This window comes from Dama dama, chromosome 8 (genome assembly GCF_033118175.1).
Source record: "Dama dama isolate Ldn47 chromosome 8, ASM3311817v1, whole genome shotgun sequence".
Lineage (NCBI taxonomy): Eukaryota > Metazoa > Chordata > Mammalia > Artiodactyla > Cervidae > Dama > Dama dama.
In genome coordinates this window covers 48,119,067-48,143,068 of record NC_083688.1, presented here as the reverse complement: position 1 = coordinate 48,143,068, position 24,002 = coordinate 48,119,067, and the positions used below count along the sequence as shown (strand labels likewise).

General features: G+C 41.0%; 1 protein-coding gene across 3 annotated transcripts in view; it reads right to left on the bottom strand.

The window, feature by feature from the left end:
• SF3B1 (splicing factor 3b subunit 1) overlaps positions 1–12,355 on the bottom strand; it is a 43,490-nt gene extending 31,135 nt beyond the window's left edge. For 2 of the 3 annotated variants that reach the window (XR_009693888.1, XR_009693889.1), the window contains exon 1: positions 3,446–3,602. Coding sequence is in view for 1 of the 3 variants with exons in the window: in XM_061149081.1 (XP_061005064.1) it covers positions 3,446–3,473 (28 nt within the window). In the remaining 2 variants the exon portion in view is untranslated. Of the gene's footprint in view, positions 1–3,445; positions 3,623–12,297 lie in introns of those variants that run through there. The other variant, XM_061149081.1, reaches the window with a different exon arrangement.
• Between the last annotated feature and the right edge of the window lie 11,647 nt (positions 12,356–24,002).

Genomic DNA, 24,002 nt, shown 5'->3' with positions numbered 1-24,002 from the left:
ATTTTTGGATAATCCATCTTTTTTTCTTTCCAAACAGAACAGCGTGGTTCCCTCACGGGCCAAAATAGGCAGTATCTGAAGAACTGCTGGCTGGCAAGATTACACACACTAATAACTTTATACACTTGACACAACATGCAAAAAGGGATTACATTTGATTTGAATAAATCCAGTTCTTTTTATATTTCAATACTGGAAAGCTTGTAAGTCACAGTGACCCAGGATTAAAAAAAAATAATTGGGTTGGTTAAAGAGGATGTTAAGGGTTGATCCTAACAAATATTTGAAACAAATATGACAACAAGAGAAAAAAAAAATTGGTTTGGGTCAATGAAGGGAAATAATAGCCAATGGAAAAAAAACTATATTGGAAGGTACAACCATAACTTACTTCAGCTTGAATACTAAATTATCATTTATCTCACAAGACTCAATTACAAAGTACCGATGCAGCCATATTTTAACAGTAAATTACCAGTTACAACAAAGAAATGTCTACCAGAAGCATTATTTAGGATGAAAAGATTGTAATTTTTATACAAAAAAGCAACATGATGGATAACTCTAAGACAAAAATTAAACAAGTATTACATACTTCTAAAAGCTGGTCCAGGGAATTCCCAGGTGGTCCAGTGGTTAGAACTTGTGTTTCACTGCCATGGCCTGAGTTCAGTTCCTAGTGAGGGCATTACGATCCCGCAAGACATGCAGCACAGCCCCAAAAACCCAAGACTGCTCCAGTGAGATTCAAATTCAAGACTTCCTCTCAACTGCTTCAGCATCCTAAAAGGTTGCCCTTACTCCCTCTAGATTATCCTTTACCGCAACCAATGACTTTCGTAAGTCACAGAAGTAACGTTAGCTCGGAGAATGAAGAGGGTGCTTTATCCTGTAGATACTGGAAAGTCAAAGTCAAGCCTAGCCAAATATCCTAATTTGATGTTAACTTAACATTTTTTCTCAGGAGGTTCCCAAAATATAAGCTAGGAAGTTCCCCAAATTTAAGTCCTTCCCACTTATCTTAGCCAAACAGAAGTATTCAAACCTATGGAACTGTTCAAAGGTCAGTGTTTAAGTGCCCCCTTTCTGTGATAGTCTTAATACTTTCAGTATAATCTCTCAATAAGTGTTGATTAAAATATTCACATGAGACAAGTGCTCGGGCCTGGTGCACTGGGAAGACCCAGAGGAATCGGGTGGAGAGGGAGGTGGGAGCGGGGATCGGGATGGGGAATACGTGTAAATCCATGGCTGATTCATATCAATGTATGACAAAACCCACTGAAATGTTGTGAAGTAATTAGCCTCCAACTAATAAAAAAAAAAAAAAAAATTCAGCATTCATACATCATGAACTGTTGATACTAAAGGAGTTTCTGTACACAACTGTAAAGTGGAAGAGAAAACCTTAACACTGTAAAATATTATAAGTAATATTATAAGTAATAAGTAATAAAGAGCACACGCAAGTCAAACACACAAAAATCCAAGAAAGTAATTCTGATACAGTTTATCAGAGATGGCTTAACAAGTAAAAACAGAGATGGACTTTGAAGGACTAGTATTCTCCAGGAAAATGTCATGAGGAAGGAACAAGGAACTATGTAACATTTATCACACTTAAGACTCCAGTAAGTGATTGGACAATGTCTTGTATACAGATAGTGTTCACACCTGAAACTGAATGCTCCAATACTTTAGGTCTCAGCTAATTCATAAGAGTATAATCCCATATAAAACCAATTCCGGTAAATGAACTGTAATCTTCTACAGACCAAAACTTTCAACTGTGCTTCTAAAACACAGGAAAACTAATCATAACTTTGATTTTCCTATCCAAGTTATCCTATCATAAAGATACTGATAAACAAAGTAATCAAGGCCACAAAATGCCCCAAATGAAAAATCTACATGAATAATCTCCAAGATAAACAAGAACAGCCAACATCTTTATGTTTTCTAATTATTTTACAAAAGTAGTAGTCTAAAGACAGAAGTACCCAAAAAACACTTTGGGATTAAAACAGTGTTTCAATCCCAAATACCTAACAAGAACAGTAAAAGTATAAAAGTCACTGCCACTTCATTAGTCTGTTTCATAAGTTGCAGAAAACTGGTTTTTTTCCTGCATTCCCAAGGGTGACACAATCATTAACGGCCCCAATCAACATTTTTCAGAAGCATCTACTTTTTTCCTCCTTGAACTCTCTTTTCCTGCCACAGACAACTAGCCAAACACATCTTTCACGAGTCACTGCTTAGGTACAAGACGTCGTCTCAAGTTCAAATGTCCTCCCCTACTTTAAAACCGATTGATCCTTTTAGACCAGGGATACGTCACCTCCTCTATGAAATAGCCCTAGGCATAAATTAATGACTCCGTTAACCAGGTTCCCAAAATACACTGTAGCTTCTATTTGTTTAAGCATTCAATTGCCTCATAAAGAATGAAGATAGATACCTGTTTCCCCACTAGACTATAAAACTTGATGACCTTAGTCTTTATTACCTCCCACAGACTAACACCACGCCACGAACCCAGAAACGACATGTGAAATAAAAGTAAAAAACGTCCGAAATAAAAGTAACTCTTCGAAGCAGTGTTTGATGAAAATTTCAGATTTCAAGTAAAAAATCAAGGAATGCAGTTCCAACTTCCCATACCTCGTCTTTTCTCAAAAGCGCCCCTACTTCCTGTCATTTCTGAATACTCCCTGAAGGGGGACGACAGCCTATTTCCAACATTTTCCTAATTTTGCACACTCTGTATTTCACAAAACGACCAACTTGTTCAAAAGCTTTGGCTATTATTAATGTGCCTTTCTCTGTTCCACCAAAAATCAGTCTCAAAAAAGGCCCCTATTACACTAAAAGTAATCAAGGGTGGAGAAAACTACCAGATTGTATTTCCAAATCATTTCGAACAACAACCAGAAAAAAACCAAGGTGTATCTTAGACGCCTGAAGACATACAAATTAACCAAGCTTAAAGAGTAATGAGCTTCAGTTTGACTAAACTCGACTGAGTGCTGCCCGGAAAGCGGCTGCCGTATTTCAGGGCTTTTCTGACCCTCCCCTGCAGACTATGCCAACGACAGTTCCGAGAGGTGAGAGAGACTTTGTTCCCACGCCCTTGTCCCCGCTCCCTTACCCAGGAATTATCCTTAGAGAGCTGTTTAAACGAGACCCCCAGTCAGAGAAGAAAAGCAATGCTGAAGTAGCAGCACCCAAACGCGGAACAAAGCGCCTGTCGGGGGTGTACGAGTAGGACGCCATTACGCGGGGCAGTGGCCTGCGGCTCTGGCGCCGAGCAGACAACCCGGAGCCCGAAGCGCGAGTTCGGACCCCCAGAAAAGAAACCACAGGAAGAGGCAGAAACCTAGGAAAACAAAGTCGTAGCAGGTTGGCAGTGGAGAATCTACGTAACAACGGGAACACCGCTTACCTTCGTGAGTCTTGGCGATCTTCGCCATTTTGTCCACTCGAACACACAGACGGAACTGGCGCTCCCAAGCACTTCCGCTCGTCACCGCTGCCACGGAGAAAAATAGCTTGGGGCCGCTCTCCGCGCAAGCGCCAAGCGGGAGCGCGCGCGGCCGGTGACACGTGACAGAGCAGCCACCTAGGTAGAACAGAGAGGTGCATTGTGGGCGGAGGGAGGAGCCAGGGTTGCTCCCGCCGACGGTTTCCGTGGTAAACCCGAAAAGGACTACGTGAGCCTTAGCGCCCTATAGCGAGTAACTCTGCCGTGGAGGAAAGTGGATTCCACCAGGGCAGTTAAAAACAGTCGCTGAAAGAAACACTGAGGTTTCAGGACTGGAAGAAGCCTCAGACCTTCAGACCCCCTTCTCCAAATCCACCAGACGGCGTTTTGAGGCCAAAAACTTTCCTCAGCACGTCTCAGCTGTTGCAGTGCTTAGTTATGTTAACAGTTACAAGTCTCATCCCTCACTCTGTAATTCAAGGTCGCTTTCTTTTTAACTACTTACCATTTGATTAAGAGTTTTGTCTACAATATACATTCCCAGTCGCTATTGAAATTCACATGAAGAGGGTAATTTGTTAACCCCATAACTCCCACAAAGTGGATAAATTGTTGCTAATCTCATTTAAGAAATGACGGGAAAAAGCTAGGACAGGGTTATATGTAAGATTGTACAAGGTCACACAGTTACTAAGTTACACAGCAGGAACTCTGCCACTCTTTTCTAAGTTCTTAAAAAAGTCCTGATTGTCAGCACTAACACTAATGAAATGCTTCTGATAATCCTAAGTGTCATTCCTAAATCAGGAATTTTTTTTTCTCCTAAACATCAGCTGTACAAGCATAACCTTGTCACACTGGCTTTGGACTCTGAAGAACGTAATTATTTAATAGGGAAATTGCTACTGGAAGCAGCCTAGTAAAGCAGGTAAGGGTCAGGTTATAGACATCACAAAACAACTTACTTTGCTGTGTGACAGACTCAGAATACAAATACTTAGTAGAAACTTAAAGTAATAAAAAACTGAGGTGCTTTTTTTCTTTTTTGGCTGTGTGGGAACTAGTTCCCTGACCAGGGATTGAACCTGGGCCCCTTGCATTGGGAGCACAGAATTTTAGCCACTGGGGAGGTTCCCCAAAGTGACATTTTAATAGCATCAATGAAAAAATCAATTTGATGGGTTAAAGTTTTCAGTTGTTTAATTTAGGTTAAACAATAGTTGGAGGAGGAAGGGGATGAGATAAGAGAAGAACATGTAGATTATTAAGTCAATTGTTGATAAATTCTAGTTCTTAGATTGGCAGAGGGTCCATCAGTTCAGTTCAGTTCAGTTGCTCAGTCGTGTCCAACTCTTTGCGACCCCATGAATCACAGCAGTCAGGCCTCCCTGTCCATCACCAACTGGAGTTCACTCAAACTCATGTCCATCGAGTCGGTGATGCCATCCAGCCATCTCATCCTCTGTTGTCCCCTTCTCCTCCTGCCTCCAATCCCTCCCAGCATCAGGGTCTTTTCCAATGAGTCAACTCTTCACATGAGGTGGCCAAAGTACTGGAGTTTCAGCTTCAGCATCAGTCCTTCCAGTGAACACCCAGGACTGATCTCCTCTAGGACTGACCAGTTGGATCTCCTTGCAGTCCAAGGGACTCTCAAGAGTCTTTTCCACCACCACAGTTCAAAAGCATCAATTTTTCTGTGCTCAGCTTTCTTCACAGTCCAACTCTCACATCCATACATGACCACTGGAAAAACCATAGCCTTGACAAGATGGACTTTTGTTGGCAAAGTAATGTCTCTGCTTTTTAATATGCTATCTAGGTTGGTCATAACTTTCCTTCCATAGATATTCCTTAAATGGCTTATAACCTACACATAGATTACATATATTATTTTATATGTACAAAATAGCATATTTTAAAGTAAAAGAAAAAAAGAATAAATGAGAAATAATGAATTAAGGAAAGGTGTTATGTCCATCAATAACCAATAAACTAAAAGAATTCACCCGTGTTGACAAAAAGAATAGCAAGAATGTTGCATTTCTTGATTTATAATTTTTTAAAAGATAAACTCATTTATACAAGACATCACTGTCATGTAAAAAAATATGAAAAGGAAATTCACCAAAATGTTAAGAATGAATGTTTGTGAATGATAGAATTGAGTGATTTTTTTCCTTTATATTAATAATTTTTAGTATTTTCCAGATACTTTGCTATGAGCATGTATTATTTTTATAAACGGGAAAAAAAAATGAAAAGCATTTGTAAAGTAGGCATCACATGTCCTCTGTCTTTCCCAAGATATAAGTTGTGCCTGCTGGCCACTTTGTATTATGTGCATATTTCTCTAGGTTCCTAGGTATTAAAAGTTACTTTTGTAGGGCAAGGGCATGTATTGGAAAGTGAGATATGAGAGACTTGGTCAAAGATCATTGGAGACTCCCTTCTCCTAATCTAAAAATGAATTGTCTTTTTTTTGTGTGTGTAATAAAGTTTTATTAAAGTATAAAGGAGATAGAGAAAGCTTCTGACATAGGCATCAGAAGGGGGCAAAAGAGTACCCCCTTTGCTAGTGTTAGCAATGGAGTTATATACTCTCCAATGAATCCAAAGAATGTCTGGAGGTTGTAAAGACCTCACCAGACCTACTCCCATAATTTACATTTTAAGGTAACAGAGTTGGCCAGAAGTTTTAATCCAGAGACTGTCCTCAGGCAGGATACACCCTTGTAAAGACCAGACCTACTCCCATAATTTATGTTTTAAGATAACAGAATTAGCCAGAGGGTTTGATCCAAAGACTGTCCTCAGGCAGGATACATTATTGTTATATAATCCTAAGGAATGTAGAGGAAGAAAAGTAAAAAAAGTTTGTCCTTTCTTCCTCCTTGAATATCCCAGACCTCTCTCTCCTTGGGGACCCCTAGACTTCTTATCAACCTGCCTAGGAAATGACTCTCATTCCCCCCTTTCCTTTTAGGAGAATTATGCTGCCTAGGGAAAAGGGGCGTCGTTCTCATTCCATAACTGCTTCCGAGCTGACAAGGGGCGTTGTCCCCAAATTGGTGAGGCAACATATTCTCCTAATCCTCATAGTGAGGATGTCTGATCCAGGGGCTCCAAGTAATAGTTGGAGGAGGCTGTGGCACTCATAGGAGCTCGGACAACTATTTGTAAATTAAAAGCTTTTAGACGGTTAGAAAACCCCATTATACAGTTACAGATGTAAGGCAAAATAGTCATTAAACCAAGTTAAAATCAAAATGAAAAGTCACATTATGTCCATAGTTAAGGTACAGAGTATTGCACCAGTCCATTCTAGGGTTGTTAGATGTCATCAGACGAAGAAGAGGCATCACATGTGATTGTTGTCGAAGGTATTCGCAGACTTGGAGAAAGTCTTTTCCCTGAAGTGGAGATGTCCACCACAGGAAGCCTTCCACTGATGAAGAGGGGAGTGCTCCGCAGACCCAGCAGTTAGACCGACTGTGGAATGCAGCATAGGAGTGAGCCCAGGACAGGAAGGCATTGTCTTGAGGATCAAATGGCAGACTCAGGATTTCTGGAGTCAGCAGAAGTAGGCTCACATAGACTGTCAGGCCCATCTCGTCCTGAAGGATCCCGGACGAGCCCCCAAGATGAAAGGTTGTTGCTGAACGATAAGACGCAGGATTCTTGGCATCCGGAAGAGACAAATTCAATCCAGGGCCAGAGACGAGGCTGGATCGCTCAGAGCTTTTGTGTAATAAAGTTTTATTAAAGTATAAAGGAGATAGAGAAAGCTTCTGACATAGGCATCAGAAGGGGGCAAAAGAGTACCCCCCTGAATTGTCTTTTATAAAACAATAACTTGAATTTTTAGACAGTAAGAAATAAGAGTTTTTTTTTTTTTTAATAACTTGTTGTTTTGTTGCTAAGTCGTGTTTGACTTTTTAGCAACCCCAAGGACTATATCCTGCCAGGCTCCTCTGTCCATGGGATATCCCAGGCAAGAATACTGGAGTGGATTGCTATTCCCTTGTCCAGGGGACCTTCCAGACCCAGGGATCGAACCTGCATCTTCTGCATTGGCAGGTAGATTCTTTACCACTTAGCCACCAGCTAAGCCACCCTTTACTTTCCATTTCCAATATTAATAAATATTAATCACATATTAGTTAAAATGGATTTCCTACACATTTTTTATTTCAAAAGTCAGAAGTTGGGGGTGGGGGGGGCCTTCCCTGGTGGCTCAGTTGTAAAGAATTCACTTGCCAATGCAGAAGACACAGGTTCAGTCGCTGATCTGGGAAGATCCGACATGCCACAAAGTAAGGAAGCCCCTGCACCACAACTATTGTGCCTGTGCTCCAGAGCCCCAGAGCTGCAACTACTGAAGCCCGAGTGCCCTAGAGCCCGTGCACCACAAGAGAAACCACTGCAATGAGAAGCCCGTGCACCACAACAAACAAACACAAACAAACACACAAAGTAGCCCCCACTCGCCACAACTAGAGAGAAAACCACGCAGCAAAGACCCAGAACAGCCAAAAATAATAAATAAAATTATTTTTTTTTAATCAAAAGGGCTTTTCTGCCCCTCCCTGCCTATTTATAACCCAAATCATTGAGAGTGATGACATCCAATTAGAAGGAAAATATAATCCTTATCAGTCTCAAAAAAAAAATATTGCAAAGTAGCAATTATACATGATTTTTCTAGACAAAAGTGAAAGTTACTCAGCCGTGTCCAATTCTTTGTGACCCCATGGACTAGGGACTTCTCTAGAATTCCATGGAATTCTCTAGGCCAAAATACTGGAGTGGGTAGTCTTTCCCTACTCTAAGGGATCTTCTCAACCTAGGGATCAAACCCAAGTCTCCCACATTGCAGGCGGATTCTTTACCAGCTGAGCCACCAGGGAAGCCCAAGAATACTGGGGTGGGTAGCCTATCCCTTTTCCAGTGGATCTTGCTGACCCAGGAATCAAACCAGGGTCTCCTGCATTGCAGGCAGATTCTTCACCAACTGAGCTATCAGGGAAGCCCTTCTAGACAAAGAATAAGATATAATTTTTCAGAATGTTAAATGCTAGCTGTACTGCACAAATTACCTTTGGAGATAAAGGCCTTGAAGCTCTATGCTGCTTGAAAAGCAGTGACAATTTATCAAGCCCATCTTTTCAGGGATAAAGGGGCTGTCACAGGACAAAGTGACCACAGTCCTGATGTGAAGTGTTGAGCTTTCCAGAAATCTCCTAAATCAAAGGTACTTTAGACTCTATGTACCCCAGGCAAAACATCTACTTTTATCTGCCTTTCAGTTATGCCTAAACTTTCAAAACTAGAGCTTTATTCCTGAAAATTTGGGCATTACTCAGCTAAATAACAGATAACCCCAAGATGATGTTCTGAATGTGTTGGTCAATGTGTCTGTCATGCCTGACTTTCCCTTCCAGCTTCAACTGACCTGACCAAACTCTGTTCAGGGGAACAGCACTGGGTTGTTCTGAAGTGACAGGTACCTGGCCAGCTACCTAGAACCCGGCCTGGAATACAGCACAACCTGTCTAAAACTAAGGAAGCTATTGGCTAAGTCAAGATGCCTTCTCTTGGAAATTTTAACTTGAAGTAGTTGCTACTAACAAAATCAGTGGAAATTGTCACTTTGTCTGAAGAACCACATACTCCTGTTGCTTGAGTCCCCACCACCACCTTGAATCCAGAACCACCTCCAGCTCTGAGCTTCCAAAGAGTCATTCTGTAGATACTACTTTTCTTGCAGTAGCTTGGGTGATCTCTCTTCCTTTCAGCTATACCAGGTCTAACTAGAACTGAAAAGCATATATTAATATATTAGTGTGAATTCATTAACTAGCTTTTTTTTCCTAACTAAAAGTCATCAACCAAGAGCAGTCTTTGATTTGTAATGGTAAAATATCTAGATTCAGAGCACACATAAGTAGGTGTCCCAGGTAGCTAGGAGGATTGTGTCTCAGAAGCGTCCAGATGCCTAGAATGCCGTGATGGTCTTCCAATGTGTCAATGTAGCTAAGCTACAGTCCCGGTTATTCATACAAATACTAACCTAGGTGTTGCTATAATGGCCTTGTGGATGTGCTCAAGTGATATAACTGACTTTAAGTAGATAGTCCTAGATAATCTGGGTGGGTTTTAATTCAATCAGCTGAAAGGTCTTGAGAGCAGAACTGAGACTTCACTGACTAAGAAAATTCCACCTGTGCAACTTCAGCCTGTGCCAGAGTTCCAGCTTGCCCTTACTGATGGCCTGCCCAATAGATTCTGGACTTGTTTATTGGTTGATTCCCACAATTGTGTAAACCAATTCCTTCCAATAAATGTCTTAATAGGTATCTCCTACTGGTATGTATATACAGTTGAACCCTAATTAAAATAAAGGTAAATTTCACCATCCATTTATTGAAAAAATATTTGAAAACCTGTCAATAAATAACCAATAAGGACCTATCATATACCAGACATCACTTTAGACGCTGGGAATACAATGTTGAATAAGATACTGTGCTCACAGAGATCAGAATCTTTGAGGGAAAGAGATTAAAAATCTGTATTTGGGGACTTCCCTGGCGGTCCAGTGGTTCAGACTCCATGCTTTGGGCAATTAACCCACTGCAGGTTCAGTGCATGGTGGGAGAACTAAGATCCCACAGGACTCATAGCACAGCCAAAAAAGAAAAAAACCAAAACTGTATGTGTTTGCATAATTTCAGGTACTATCAAATGCTATTAAAAAAATAAGGCAAAGTAAGGGGAGTGGGCAGGGTGGCAGGACAGGATAGGCAGAAAAAGCAAGATGTCTGGGAGGATGACTTCTGAAGAGGTACGTACATGAAATAAGGGAATGAGGACAAGGGGGAAGAGGTATTCCAGACATGGCAAATGCCAGTGTGCCAAGGTGAGCACGAACACGGGGCTTCCAAAAACAGAAAGGTTGGTGAATGGAGTAACAGGGGAAGAGTGGTATGAGATGTGGTACCTGACAGAACAACATTGTTGAATGGATAATTAATACTGAATGAAGCAATCTGAACTGTCTTGCTATCTAATACAGAGACCTGCCACATAATTTTGCCACTGGATTCTCAATGACAGATGCACCGTACAATGGCAAGAAACCTTGTCATTAATGATTCAGTTTAGGATGGCTATTTTCACTAGCTGAACTAAGAAACTGGCAGAAGGTAGAGGAAGGTGGGATGTCAGGACTAGAGAAATAGGGTTTGTGAAATAGGGTAAGGGATGTTCAGCGGATAAGAGTCATTGGGTCAATGACAGGTAATCTGTTTTAGGCAGGTACCAGAGTCAACCTAGATATGTTGGCAATTTAACGACAGTTGCTATAGAGTACAAAGCTGGCAGTTTTTTATGTCACCCAAAGAAACCTACAAGGCATAGTGTTCTTTCCTAGTGATGGGAGGTGCAAGATGCAACAGTGTGTCCCTTACTTTGGAGGGGGTGCCCCGGCATGCCCCTGGACACTACCCCTAAAACACTGGTTCTCAGCTGGGAGTGACTGTGTCTCCCAGGGATATCTGGCAATGTCTGGAGGTATTTTTGGTTGTCACAACCTAATCCTCTTTTACTAGAAGGCCCTCCTTCCTATTCCCACCCTCATTTCCTGTACAGCTCTTCCACCTGACACTGACCCAGTGTCACTCCACCCAGGAACTCTCACCCGAGGAGTGAGATACAGATGGCATGCTGTGATACTGCTGTGCTCCTAAAATAGCAGAAACATCTGTAACTACTCAAGCCACTACGTATTGTCATTTTTTCTATGTGTGAGCAATTACTGGTGTCTAGAGCATAGGGTACTGCTGAGTCCTATGTTCCACAGGAAGGCTCCCCACAACAGAATTTTCTGACCCAGTATGTCAACAGTGCCACCACTGGGAAATCCTGCCCTATAAATATAACTAACAAAGCAGACCTCAATTTTCATTGGGTTTATCTCCTGCTCTCTGGAATACATATGTTTTTCCAAAGCCTCTAGTATACCTAACATTTTGTGGTCATTTAGTCTGACTGACAAGATTAACACAATGCCCATCCATATGATGAGTTGCTATGACTTTCTGCTGTCTGGATCCTTCAAGACTATATGTATTATGATAGTTATTACGAGAGACCATATTATGGAAGAAATAACACAATCCAGGAGTCAAACTTAAAATATATACACTTGTGCAGCTCAAGTAAGTGTTTTAAATCCTTGTTAGGGATGGAAAACAACTCTTTTCCTCAAATCAGTACCTACTTATCATGTACCTGAGGTCATGTTAATCTGCTGTAGCTACATCTGGCACAGTAACTGCAACTGAGGCTATTTCTTGGTTTAATGTGTGATAATTCACTGTCATCCTCCAGGGTCTGTGTAGCCTTTTGAAGGGCCAGACTCCAGTTTAGACATGATGGGGACCACAACCTTTGTATTCTTCAGGTCTTTAGACACTAATATCTGCCATACTTCCTAGGCTATGAAAATGTTTCTTATCTGCTATCTTGGCGGAGTATTCATTAGCCTTCCCCACTATGTTCTTATTCCACAGGCCAAGCAACCAATATGAGGGTTTAGCCAATTTCTAACTATATTCATTCCAATTAAACATTTGGGAACCTGGGAAATGATACTTAGCACCATGAGCCAGACCTGGGCCCAGACTCCACTTGTGACCCTAGACTTCCACTCTAATAGGGACCATTATGACAATTTGGGTATCAGTGTCAACTTGTAGTGTCCATAGGACTCAAAACATTTGGTTATTCTACTTTCCCCAATGTACACTTACCAGAGCAAATGATAGGGGTCTTTGAAGAAGTACTAGAGGATTCTTTAGCTCCATGGTGTTATATGGGCCCACTTCCTGGGGATCTGTTTCAATCAAATAGTCTGAAATTAGAGTTCTACATCTGAAAGCTAGCTCATGCACAGAAACTATTAAAGGATCAATTTAAAAAAAATTTACTGGAATAGCTGCCTTCAGCCTCCTGAAGAAATCCACCCTTGATTTCTCTTGGTTGTATAGAGTAAGCAACATCCTTGTAGGCTGCCCATCAATCTTGCCTCTAAGGACAGCCGGTTGGATTAACTGCCTCTGTATCTTTTCACAGGGCAGGAGCCCCCATGCAGCCATTTCGACCTTGTGCTAACTACAATTGTACCCACCTTGCTTCTGAGGGTTACACATCACCACTTGGCCTCTATTTTGGGATCTTATCATCACCATTGCTCACATGGAAGTCAGCTATGTAACTTTTTCTGCTGCCATCACCTAAGGCCTGTAAAGGACAGTCACCATGAGTAACAGGGCTGTGTTGAACCATATTGGAGTCTGAGGCAAAAGGAAAAATCAGTAATATTGATCCTGTCCTTATTAAAAATTTTGACATCTTGTTCATCTTGGATTTTTCTGCACTAATATTTAAATATCATTACAATATTATTTATCTTGGTTACTGAGCTTTTTGGCACCCCCTTACATTTTGAACCTGAGTCAAGTACCTCACTCCCTTCACCTCAGTCCTTTCCAGTGATGCTGGTACCCCTTTCACATTCCTTCTTGAGTTAGTGAAGTGTTCTCTGAGCCTTCCTGTGGGGCAGTTTTCTGGGCTTAGTGTAGAATACCTACTCTAGCACACTCACTTCTCTGAGCCTTCTGATCCCTTCTTCCACCATGTTTCACAATAGTGCAGCCATTTCTACACCACTTAATGTGAGCCATCCTAGCAGAATGCTAGCACTGCCTCCCCAGATCCTAGTCGGAGTATTCCATATTATGGGATAGTATTCCCATATCGATCAGTTCAGTTCAGACACTCAATAATATCCAACTCTTTGCAACCCCATGGACTGCAGCACGCCAGGCTTCCCTGTCTATCATCATCTCCCAGAGCGTGCTCAAACTCATGTCTATTGAGTCGGTGATGCCATCCCACCATCTCATCCTCTGTCGTCCCCTTCTCCTCCCACCTTCAGTGTTTCCCAGCATCAGGGTCTTTTCCAATGAGTTAGTTCTTCTCATCAGGTGGCCAAAGTATTGGAGTTTCAGCTTCAGCATTAGCCCTTTCAATGAATATTCAGGACTGATTTCCCTTAGGATGGACTGGTTGGATCTCTTTGCAGTCCAAGGGACTCTCAAGAGTCTTCTCCAACACCACAGTTCAAAAGCATCAATTCTTTGGCACTCAGCTTTCTTTATTGTCCAACTCTCACATCCATATATGACTACTGGAAAAACCATAGCTTTGACTAGATGGACCTTTGTTGGCAAAGTAATGTTTCTGCTTCTTAATATGCTGTTTAGGTTGGTCATGGCTTTTCTTCCAAGGAGCAAGCATCTTTTAATTTCATGGCTGCAGTCATGATCTGTGGTAAATCCTATCCATTACACTCTGCTACCCAGCCCTAACCCTTGATCTAAGACCCCTCAGAATTTAGTTATTTATGTCATCTTCTACCTACTGGTGGTATATACTGGCTAGGTCCTTTGATTATTTGAGGTGTCCCTTTCCTCCCATAGCAGGCCCAGCATTTCCCTCGTCAGCTGATGTATGACTTAACCCAGTTATTGGTGTGTTGTCTAGGAAGGAAAGGGAGGGTAGCAGCTGACTTCTAATAAGTCAACAGTTTTTGTATCTCCCTCAAGCAACAGGTAGCACTAACTTTTTTACAGGATTGGACCACTTCTATAGGCCCAAAGGATTCAGGGGAATCTAGGATTTCAAGTTGCCTGAGTGCACTGACCCAGAAGTTCTGGCTCAGTTTCTTAGGACTGAAATCCTTCCCAATTAGGGCCCTCGCCTTGTATAAAATACATGTTGAGACTGAGTGTTTTGTCCACTTTTAGAGCTCTGCTATTCTTATTTAGTCTCAGACCTGACATCAGCCTTTTTGGCTCTCTGGCTGGAGACAGAGACAATGACACTCTCTTTATATACTACCAAAAAATGATGCCCTCCAGCCTTAACACTGAACTTCTTCTTAGTGACTAACCTCAGCCTTTCAGTGTCTGTCTCCCAATATCTCAACAGGAGCTGTTAGTGCTTTACCTAGCACCAGTGAGAGGGTCCTCATTACCAGCCAGACTGCAGGTGATCCAGATTTGAAAAGTCCCATTTTAGAGTCTGCTTTCTTGGATCACAGGTGGGGTTCCCTATGAAGCAGACTCTGAGATGGAAACTGGCAGAAGGAATCAGAACTGAGCAGGAGAAGCTGAATTACCACCCAGTTGCAACAAAGACTTCAATTATATGGGGAACTCTGGAGATGGGATGGCCTTTGAGAGTTGTTCTAAACTGGGGCAAGGAATTGGGCCTTTATTTTTTTTTTTTTTCAGTCTGCTGTCATTTTACTTATTTATTTTTTCATTTTTTTTTATTAGCTGGAGGCTAATTACTTTACAATATTGTACTGGTTTTTGTCATACATTGACATGAATCAGCCATGGATTTACATGTGTTCCCCATCCTGAAACCCCCTCCCACCTCCCTCCCCATCCCATCCCTCTGGGTCTTCCCAGTGCACCAGCCCTGAGCACTTGTCTCATGCATCCAACCTGGGCTGCTGATCTGTTTCACCCTTGATAATATACATGTTTTGATGCTGTTCTCTCAGATCATCCCACCCTCGCCTTCTCCCACAGAATCCAAAAGTCTTTTCTGGACACCTGTGTCTCTTTTTCTGTCTTGCATACAGGGTTATCGTTACCATCTTTCTAAATTCCATATATATGTGTTAGTATACTGTAATGGTCTATCTTTCTGGCTTACTTCACTCTGTATAATGGGCTCCAGTTTCATCCATCTCACTAGAACTGATTCAAATGAATTCTTTTTAAAGGCTGAGTAATATTCCATGGTGTATATGTACCACAGCTTCCTTATCCATTCATCTGCTGATGGGCATCTAGGTTGCTTCCGTGTCCTGGCTATTATAAACAGTGCTGTGATGAACATTGGGGTGCACGTGTCTCTTTCAGTTCTGGTTTCCTCGGTGTGTATGCCCAGGAGTGGGATTGCTGGGTCATATGGCAGTTCTATTTCCAGTTTTTTAAGGAATCTCCACACTGTTCTCCAAGGTGGCTGTACTAGTTTGCATTCCCACCAACAGTGTAAGAGGGTTCCCTTTTCTCCACACCCTCTCCAGCATTTATTGCTTGTAGACTTTTGGATAGCAGCCATTCTGACTGGCGTGTAATGGTACCTCATTGTGGTTTTGATTTGCATTTCTCTGATAATGAGTGATGTTGAGCATCTTTTCATGTGTTTGTTAGCCATCTGTATGTCTTCTTTGGAGAAATGTCTGTTTAGTTCTTTGGCCCACTTTTTGATTGGGTCATTTATTTTTCTGGAATTGAGCTGTAGGAGTTGCTTGTATATTTTTGAGATTAATCCTTTGTCTGTTGCTTCGTTTGCTATTATTTTCTCCCATTCTGAAGGCTGTCTTTTCACGAGTTGGACCTTTATACTCCCAAATCAACATGACTTTGGATGTGAGTTTCCCCAAGCAAAGGGCATGACCTTGGAAGATGCAACTCTCTTTTAACTACAAGCAATATCCATAGAGCTGTCAAGAAAAGAACTCCCAACAGCTCTAGTTATGAAGGGAGAGAGAAAGGAGTCTGGGTAGCCTATAGCATCCACTATAAGCAAACATGTCTTCCATGAAATAACAATAATGCAACCAGACAGAGGATGACACTGTACTCTAAGAATATGAGGCTCAAAGAAGCTTTGGCTTTCACAAAAACGTGAATAAATAATAATCTGAAAGCAGCAGTGAGGAGTGAGGGAGACAACAGTTCTAGATTGGGATTGGTCACCAGAAAGACCAAGCCGTAATTAGAAGCTTAAAATTTTCTGCTATCCAACTCCTCACTTCTCCGAAGAGGGCAGAGGGGCTGGAAATGGAGTTAACTGATCATGCCTATGTGACTAAGCCTCCACAAAATTCCAATAGTATGAGATTCAGAGAGGTTCCAGGTTGGCAAACACATCCAGACTAGGAAGGTGGCACACACCAGCTCTGTGAGGACAGAGTCTCTTGTGCTTAAGACCCTCTGGGACCTCACTCTATGTGTCTCTTCATCTGTATCCTTTATCATAGCCTTTAATAAACTGGTTACTGCATTTCCCTGAGTTCTATAAGCCTCTCAAAAAAATTAATCGATTCCAAGTAGAGAGTTATGGGAACCTCTGATTTGTAGCCAAATGGGACAGAAGTTGTGGGTTACCCTGGGGACCCACTGCTTGTCACAGGCATCCAAAGCAGGGCGGGCACAGTCTTGCAGGAGTGAGCCCTTGGCCTGTGGGCCCAGCACTATCTCCAGGTACAGGGCGAGAACTGAGCTAAGTTGTAAGACACGCAGCTGGCGTGACACAATCACCCGGTGTGGGAAAAACCTCCACGTGTCTGGGGACAAGAAGTGAAGTGTTTTGTGTGAGTAGCAAAGGAGACACACAGGAGAAATACACAGGGGGGAAACTGAGTTTTTCTAATTCACTATGTGTTGACTTTCCCTCTGGTGACAGTGTCTTTTGATGCACAAACTTAACTTTGATGAAATTCAGTTTACCGTTTTTTTTTCTTCTGTTGCTTGAGCATCTGGTGTCATATCCAATAAATCACTACCAAATCTAATATCATGAATAATTTAGTTCTGATTCCAAAAAACAATGTATATTATAAATTATTCAAATAGTGCCTCCCCAAAAGATATAAAATGAAAAGTAAAATGTCACATGTCTCATTCCCCAAAGGTTAAGCATGATTTATGCACTCATTGATTAATATTATGCATATACAAACACACTCAGTATATGTATAATTTAATTTTTACACCAAATTCTTAAAGGGAAGACTGTTTAAGAAGCAGGATATTGGCAGAAATTACTCTAAATTCACAAATTATTCCAAAAAGGAAAGAGTTTAAACATAAAGATGTTAATATGAAAAATCAAACTTTAATAAAGTCAAAACATGATAGAAGGGCTCCAAAGAAAATTAAGTTGGGAGCTTCTGGGCCAGTGAATACACGGGACTGGGAAGAGTGGCACTCTCAGAGATGGATGCTTCAAGCCCCTGCCCACATACCTTGCTCCACGCACTTCTTTCACCTGACTTCATAGTCCCGAGTTATATCCTTCTATATATAAACTGATAATCTAAGGATATACTGAGTGAACTGAAGGTTGGGAATGTGGAAAGTGCACCATAATACGACTGCCTTATCTCTGCACATATCATAAAGGCTGTATCAATAAACGGTCTGAAGCATAGCTGACCCTTCCATTGCTGCGTGGGCTTTTCTCCAGTTGTCCTGTGTGCACTTCTCACTGCGGAGGCTTCTCTTGTGCAGCTACAGGCTCCAGGGCCTTTGGGCTTCACTAGTTGTGACCTGAAGGCTCAACAGTTGTAGTGCAGAGCTTTAGTTGCTCTGAGGCATGTAGGATCTTACCAGATCAGGAATAGAACCCATATGTCCTGCATTGGCAGGCAGATTCTTAAACACTGAACCACCAGGGAAGCCCCAAAAGTTGATTTACTATTAAATTCTCAGAGCTGTGCAGCTAGTTGTGTTATTTTTCTGTTTGGGAATCTTTATTTTTCCCAACATGGTGTTTCTGTACTCATCTATTCTTAAATTGAATACCATGTAATTTACTTCTTATAAATAGGTGAAACCAAAACATGTAATCAAGCAGTAAAACATTCTCTGAACGGATACCATGATCCAATTCTTCTATGTTTTCCCCTCAAGAGTGGAAAATAGACTTCTACATAAGAAAGGTATGTTAATATTTTAAAATTAAAGTTGTAACAGTATCAGGACACTGCCCAAAGAGTAAATCAAGTGCATAATTACATTTTGTTAATTAAATCTAGGATTGTCTACTGAATTCCAATTTATTAAATCTATTGTGTCCTCTTAAATAAAACTGCTAAAAGTTAATCAACAAAGAATCATCTTGTAGCTATGTAACTTTTAAGCTATGCAGCTTTTTAAAAATACTAATTGCCAATTTTAAGTGCTGCCAACTATAGCAACTTTAACAGGTACTTTTGTTTGTTCATGTAATTATTTTATTGTGCTTTGCATTTCCAAGCAGTTTTCCCATATTTGGTTGGCATTTTGGAACCTGGATTTCAAGTAGATTTCTAACATTCCCCCAAATGATAAATCTGTCTACTATGTCTAAACTGTGTAAGCAACATGGCTTATGCCACAACAGCTTTCTTTCCTTGGGAGTGCTAAATTTCACTTTGGGAGTGAAATTTAGCACTCAGGTAGAGGGTGCCCATGTGGTCAGCCCCCAGTAAAAGTCCTGACACTGCACTGAGTCTCTGATTCTCAGCTTCTCTCAGTTCAGTTCAGTCGCTCAGTCGTGTCTGACTCTTTGTGACCCCACAGACTGTAGCACGCCACGCCTCCCTGTCCATCACCAACTGCCGGAGCTTACTCAAACTTATGTCCATTGAGTCAGTGATGCCATCCAACCACTTTGTCATCCCCTTCTCTTCCCGCCTTCAATCTTTCCCAGTATCAGGGTCTTTACAAATAAGTCAGCTCTCTGCATGAGGTGGCCAAAGTATTGGAGTTTCAGCTTCGTCAGTCCTTCCAATGAACACCCAGGACTGATCTCCTTTAGGATGGACTGGTTGGATCTCCTTGCAGTCCAAGGGACTTCTCCAACACCACAGTTCAAAAGCATCAAGTAATTGGCAACATTTCACATATGTTGTCAGAAATTGTATCACCTTAATTCTCCAATCTCTGTTTAACAATGTCTTTATATTAAATTTCCTGTCAAAGATAACTGGTATAATCTTCCTGATTGGTTCCTAACACAACCATATCAGTAAGGACAAACTGTCCAGTTAATTCCCTTTTACAGTCAGTTTTTATTGGAAACTAACACCTATAATTACACTAATCTCTCATTCAGTAATTCAGTTCCTGATTCAGTCAAGAAGATGTTCTTTCAACCAAAATTTTCACAAAGATAATCCCTGTAAGAGATCATTGAGAGTGCTGGGAAGATTATGCTATTGATCAAAAAGGTCCCAATAAAGAGATTATGTTAACTTTGAAACCTTGTTTTATTTCAGGAAAGAAATATTTACGAGTGATGCTTAAAAATTTAAAAGTCTTATTAATCTGTGGTTAAAATTCATCCTGTATTTGTTTTGACCAAAGGGTTGATTTAAAACAGTATTAATATGCAGATGACAACACCTTTATGGCAGAAAGTGAAGACAAACTAAACAGCCTCTTGATGAAAGTGAAAGAGGAGAGTGACAAAGTTGGCTTAAAGCTGAACATTCAGAAAACAAAGATCATGGCATCCGGTCCCATCACTTCATGGCAAATAGATGGGGAGACAGTGGGAACAGTGGCTGACTTTATTTTTCTGGGCTCCAAAATCACTGTGGATGGTGATTGCAGCCATGAAATTAAAAGATGCTTACTCCTTGGAAGGAAAGTTATGACCAACCTAGATAGCATATTAAAAAGCAGAGACATTACTTTGCCAACAAAGGTCCGTCTAGTCAAGGCTATGGTTTTTTCCAGTGGTCATGTATGGATGCGAGAGTTGGACTATAAAGAAAGCTGAACACCGAAGAATTGATGCTTTTGAACTGTGGTGTTGGAAGACTCTTGAGAGTTCCTTGGACTGCAAGGAGATCCAACCAGTCCATCCTAAAGGAGATCAGTCCTGGGTGTTCATTGGAGGGACTGATGTTGAAGCTGAAACTCCAATACTTTGGCCACCTGATGCAGAGAGCTGACTCATTTGAAAAGACCCTGATGCTGGGAAAGACTGAGGGCAGGAGAAGGGGACGGACAGAGGATGAGATGGTTGGATGGCATCACTGACACAATGGACATGGGTTTGGGTGGACTCTGGGAGTTAGTGATGGAGAGGGAGGCCTGGCGTGCTGTGGCAGTTCATGGGGTTGCAAAGAGTCAGACACGACTGAGTGACTGAACTGAACTGAATACAAAGTCATAGCCATGCCTATTTATCTGAAGCCTTTATGGTTCTGTTCAATCTATATTAAGGGTTCTGAAGTGAGCAAAAAAATCAAAGTATATTTCTACATAGAAGTAAATCAGGAAAATGTCACTTGTAAAGATTATATGAAAGGCAGAAATTAAATATACCCATATGACAGCAAGACATAGAAGCAACCAAAATGTCCATCAACTGAGGAATGGATAAAGAAGATGTGGTACATATATACAAAGGAATATTAGTGAGCTATTAAAAAGAATAAAATACTGCTATTTGCAGCAATATGGATGGACCTACAGTGAAGTAAGTCAGAGAAGAAATACCATTGTACGGCATCCCTTATATGTGTAATCTAAAAAGAAATCATACAAATGAAGTTGCTTACAAAACAGAAACAGACAAAGACTTTGAGAATGAGCTTATGGTTATGGGGAGGTGGGGGGAAGGTTGGGGGAAAGGATAGTTAGGGAGTTTGGGATGGGCTTGTACACTGTGCTATATTTAAAATGGATAACCAACAAGGATTTACTGTATAGCAAATGGAATTCGGCTCAACATTATGTGGCAGCCTGGATGGAAGGGAAGTTTAGGGGAGAATGGATACATGTATATGTATGGCTAAGTCCCTTAATTATTCACCTGAAAGTATCACAAAACTGTTAACCAGGTATACCCCAATACAAAATAAAAAGTTAAAAAATAAACATACACATGTATATATACGTGTGTGTGTGTGTGTGTGTGTACAGATACAGAAAGAATACACAGAGACTTCAAACATCCAGAAAAACTAGATACAATACTATTACAAATTCCTAATTACACTTATCCAGTCCAATAATTATCAACAAATGATCAATTTTGTTTTATATACTCTATTCCTCTACCCTCACTGGATCATTTTAAAGTAAAACACAAACATATTTTACCTCTAATCTTCAGTATGAATCTTTACTAAGGTAGGTATTTCAGTTGAATTTCCCAGTCTTGTATGTTTTTTTAATATTTGGTTTGTTCAAAACGAAATGTAAATAATGCCTCTTAAATCTTATAAATCTACAACAGTCCCCCTACCCCCAATCTTCCTTATTTGACATTTATTTGTTGAAGAAATTGGGTCAATTGTCCTACAGAATTTCCCATATTCCATATTGGCAGATTGTATTCCTTTGGTGTCATTTGACATGTTCTTCTATCCCCCGTTTAAACTGGCATATCCACAAGCTTGACCAGATTCAGCTTCAATTATTTTGGCGGTAACATTCAATAGGTGGTGGTGTATCAGATATATTTTTGGCAGCATAGGTGGTCTGAATTCTGAATTACTGCTTCCCGCAGATCTCTGCTGAGTTTTAACATACTACAGATCTTTTCCTATTGTCGAAACAGATTTTTTTCCCCTATGATATATGGAAGCACTATCATCTACTAAAACTGAACCAGAGTTTATCACCTTTAAGCTTCTGACACATAACTCTATCCTTTGCTAAGAACTCAGATGAGTACCATACACTGTCAACTGTCACAAAGATTCCTTTATTTGCCTTAAACAAAATCTTGGGGGAAGAGCAGGGGAGGGAGAACGATTCAATTGAATGAGCCAATTCAGTAGATATTTTCTTATGTCTGAGAAGAGTTCTATGAGAAAATGTTTGGTGAATTTAACAAAAGAAATCCTTCTATTAAGTTCACAAGTAAATCATGTATTATGTCAAAAAATACATTTAATAGGCCATTTAGGAAGATACCCTGGAGAAGGAAATAGCAACCCACTCCAGTATTCTTCCCTGGAGAACCTCATGGGCAGAAGAGCCTGGTAGGCTACAGGGTTGCCAAGAGTCAGACACAACTGAAAGACTTCACTTTTACTTTAGTTAACAAAGGGCTTCTGAGGTAGCTCTAGTGGTAAAGAACCCACCTACCAATGTAGGAAATGTAAGAGACGTGGGTTTGATCCCTGGGTCAGGAAGATCCCCTGGAGGAGGGCACAGCAAACTATTCTAGTATATTCTTGCCTGGAGAATCCCATACAGGAAGCTGGTGGGCTATGGCCCACAGGGTCACAGAATTGGACATGACTGAAACGACTTAGCACGCGCACACAGACTAGTCAACAATTTTGTAGAATGCATCAATAGAACCACCTCAATCAACAATTACATCCCGTGTTGAACTCAAAATTGCTTGACATACTCTGTAGCTGGGGATTTGAATTCACACCACAAAGCATCCAGTAAGGGGTAACTGCATGGAAGGATCTACAAGACTTTCTAGAACTAACACCAAAAAAAAAAAAAAACAAAACATGTCCTTTTCATCAGAGGGAACTAGAATGCAAAAGCAGAAAGTCAAAAGATATCTGCAGTAACAGGCAAGTTTGATGTTGGAGTACAAAATGAAGCAGGGCAAAGGCTAACAGAGTTTTGCAAGAAAATGCACGGGTCATAGCAAACACCCTCTTCCAACAACACAAGAGACGACTCTACACATGGACATCACCAGATGGTCAATACTGAAATCAGATTGATTATACTCTTTACAGTTGAAGATGGAGACACTCTATACAGCCAGCAAAAATAAGACTGGGAGCTGACTGTGGCTCAGATCATGAACTCCTAATCATCAAAGTCAGACTTTAATTGAAGAAAGTGGGGAAACCCACTAGGCCATTCAGGTATGACCTACATCAAATCCCTTACAATTATACAGTAGAAGTAACAAGCAGATTCAAGGGATTAGATCTGATAGAGTGCCTGAAGAATTATGGACGGAGGTTCGTGACATTGTATAGGAGGCAGTGATCAAGACCATCCCCAAGAAAATGAAAGGCAAAATGGTTGTCTGAGGAGGCCTTACAAATAGCTGAGAAAAGAAGAGAAGTGAAAGGCAAAGGAGAAAAGGAAAGATATAGCCATTTGAATGCGGAGTTCCAAAGAATAGCAAGAACAGATAAGAAAGCCTTCCTAAGTGATCAATGCAAAGAAATAGAGGAAAACAATAGAATGCAAAAGACGAGATCTCTTCAAGAAAATTAGAGATACCAAGGGAATATTTCACACAAAGATGGGCACAATAAAGGACAGAAATGGTATGGACCTAATAGAAGCAGAATGAGCTTCCCTGGTGGATCAGACAGTAAAGCGTCTGCCTACAATGTGGGAGACCCAGGTTCAATTCCTGGGTCGAGAAGATCTCCTGGAGAAGGAAATGGCAACCCACTCCAGTATTCTTGCCTGGAAAATCCCATGGATAGAGGAACCTGGTAGGCTATAGTCCATGGGGTAGCAAAGAGTCAGACACGACTGAGCAACTTCACATCATATAATATCAATAGAAGTAGAAGATATTAAGAGGGGGCAAGAATACACAGAAGAATTATACAAAAAAGATATTAATGACTCAGATAACCACAATGGTGTGATCACTCACCTAGAGCCAGACATCCTGGAGTGTGAAGTCAAGTGGGCCTTAGAAAACA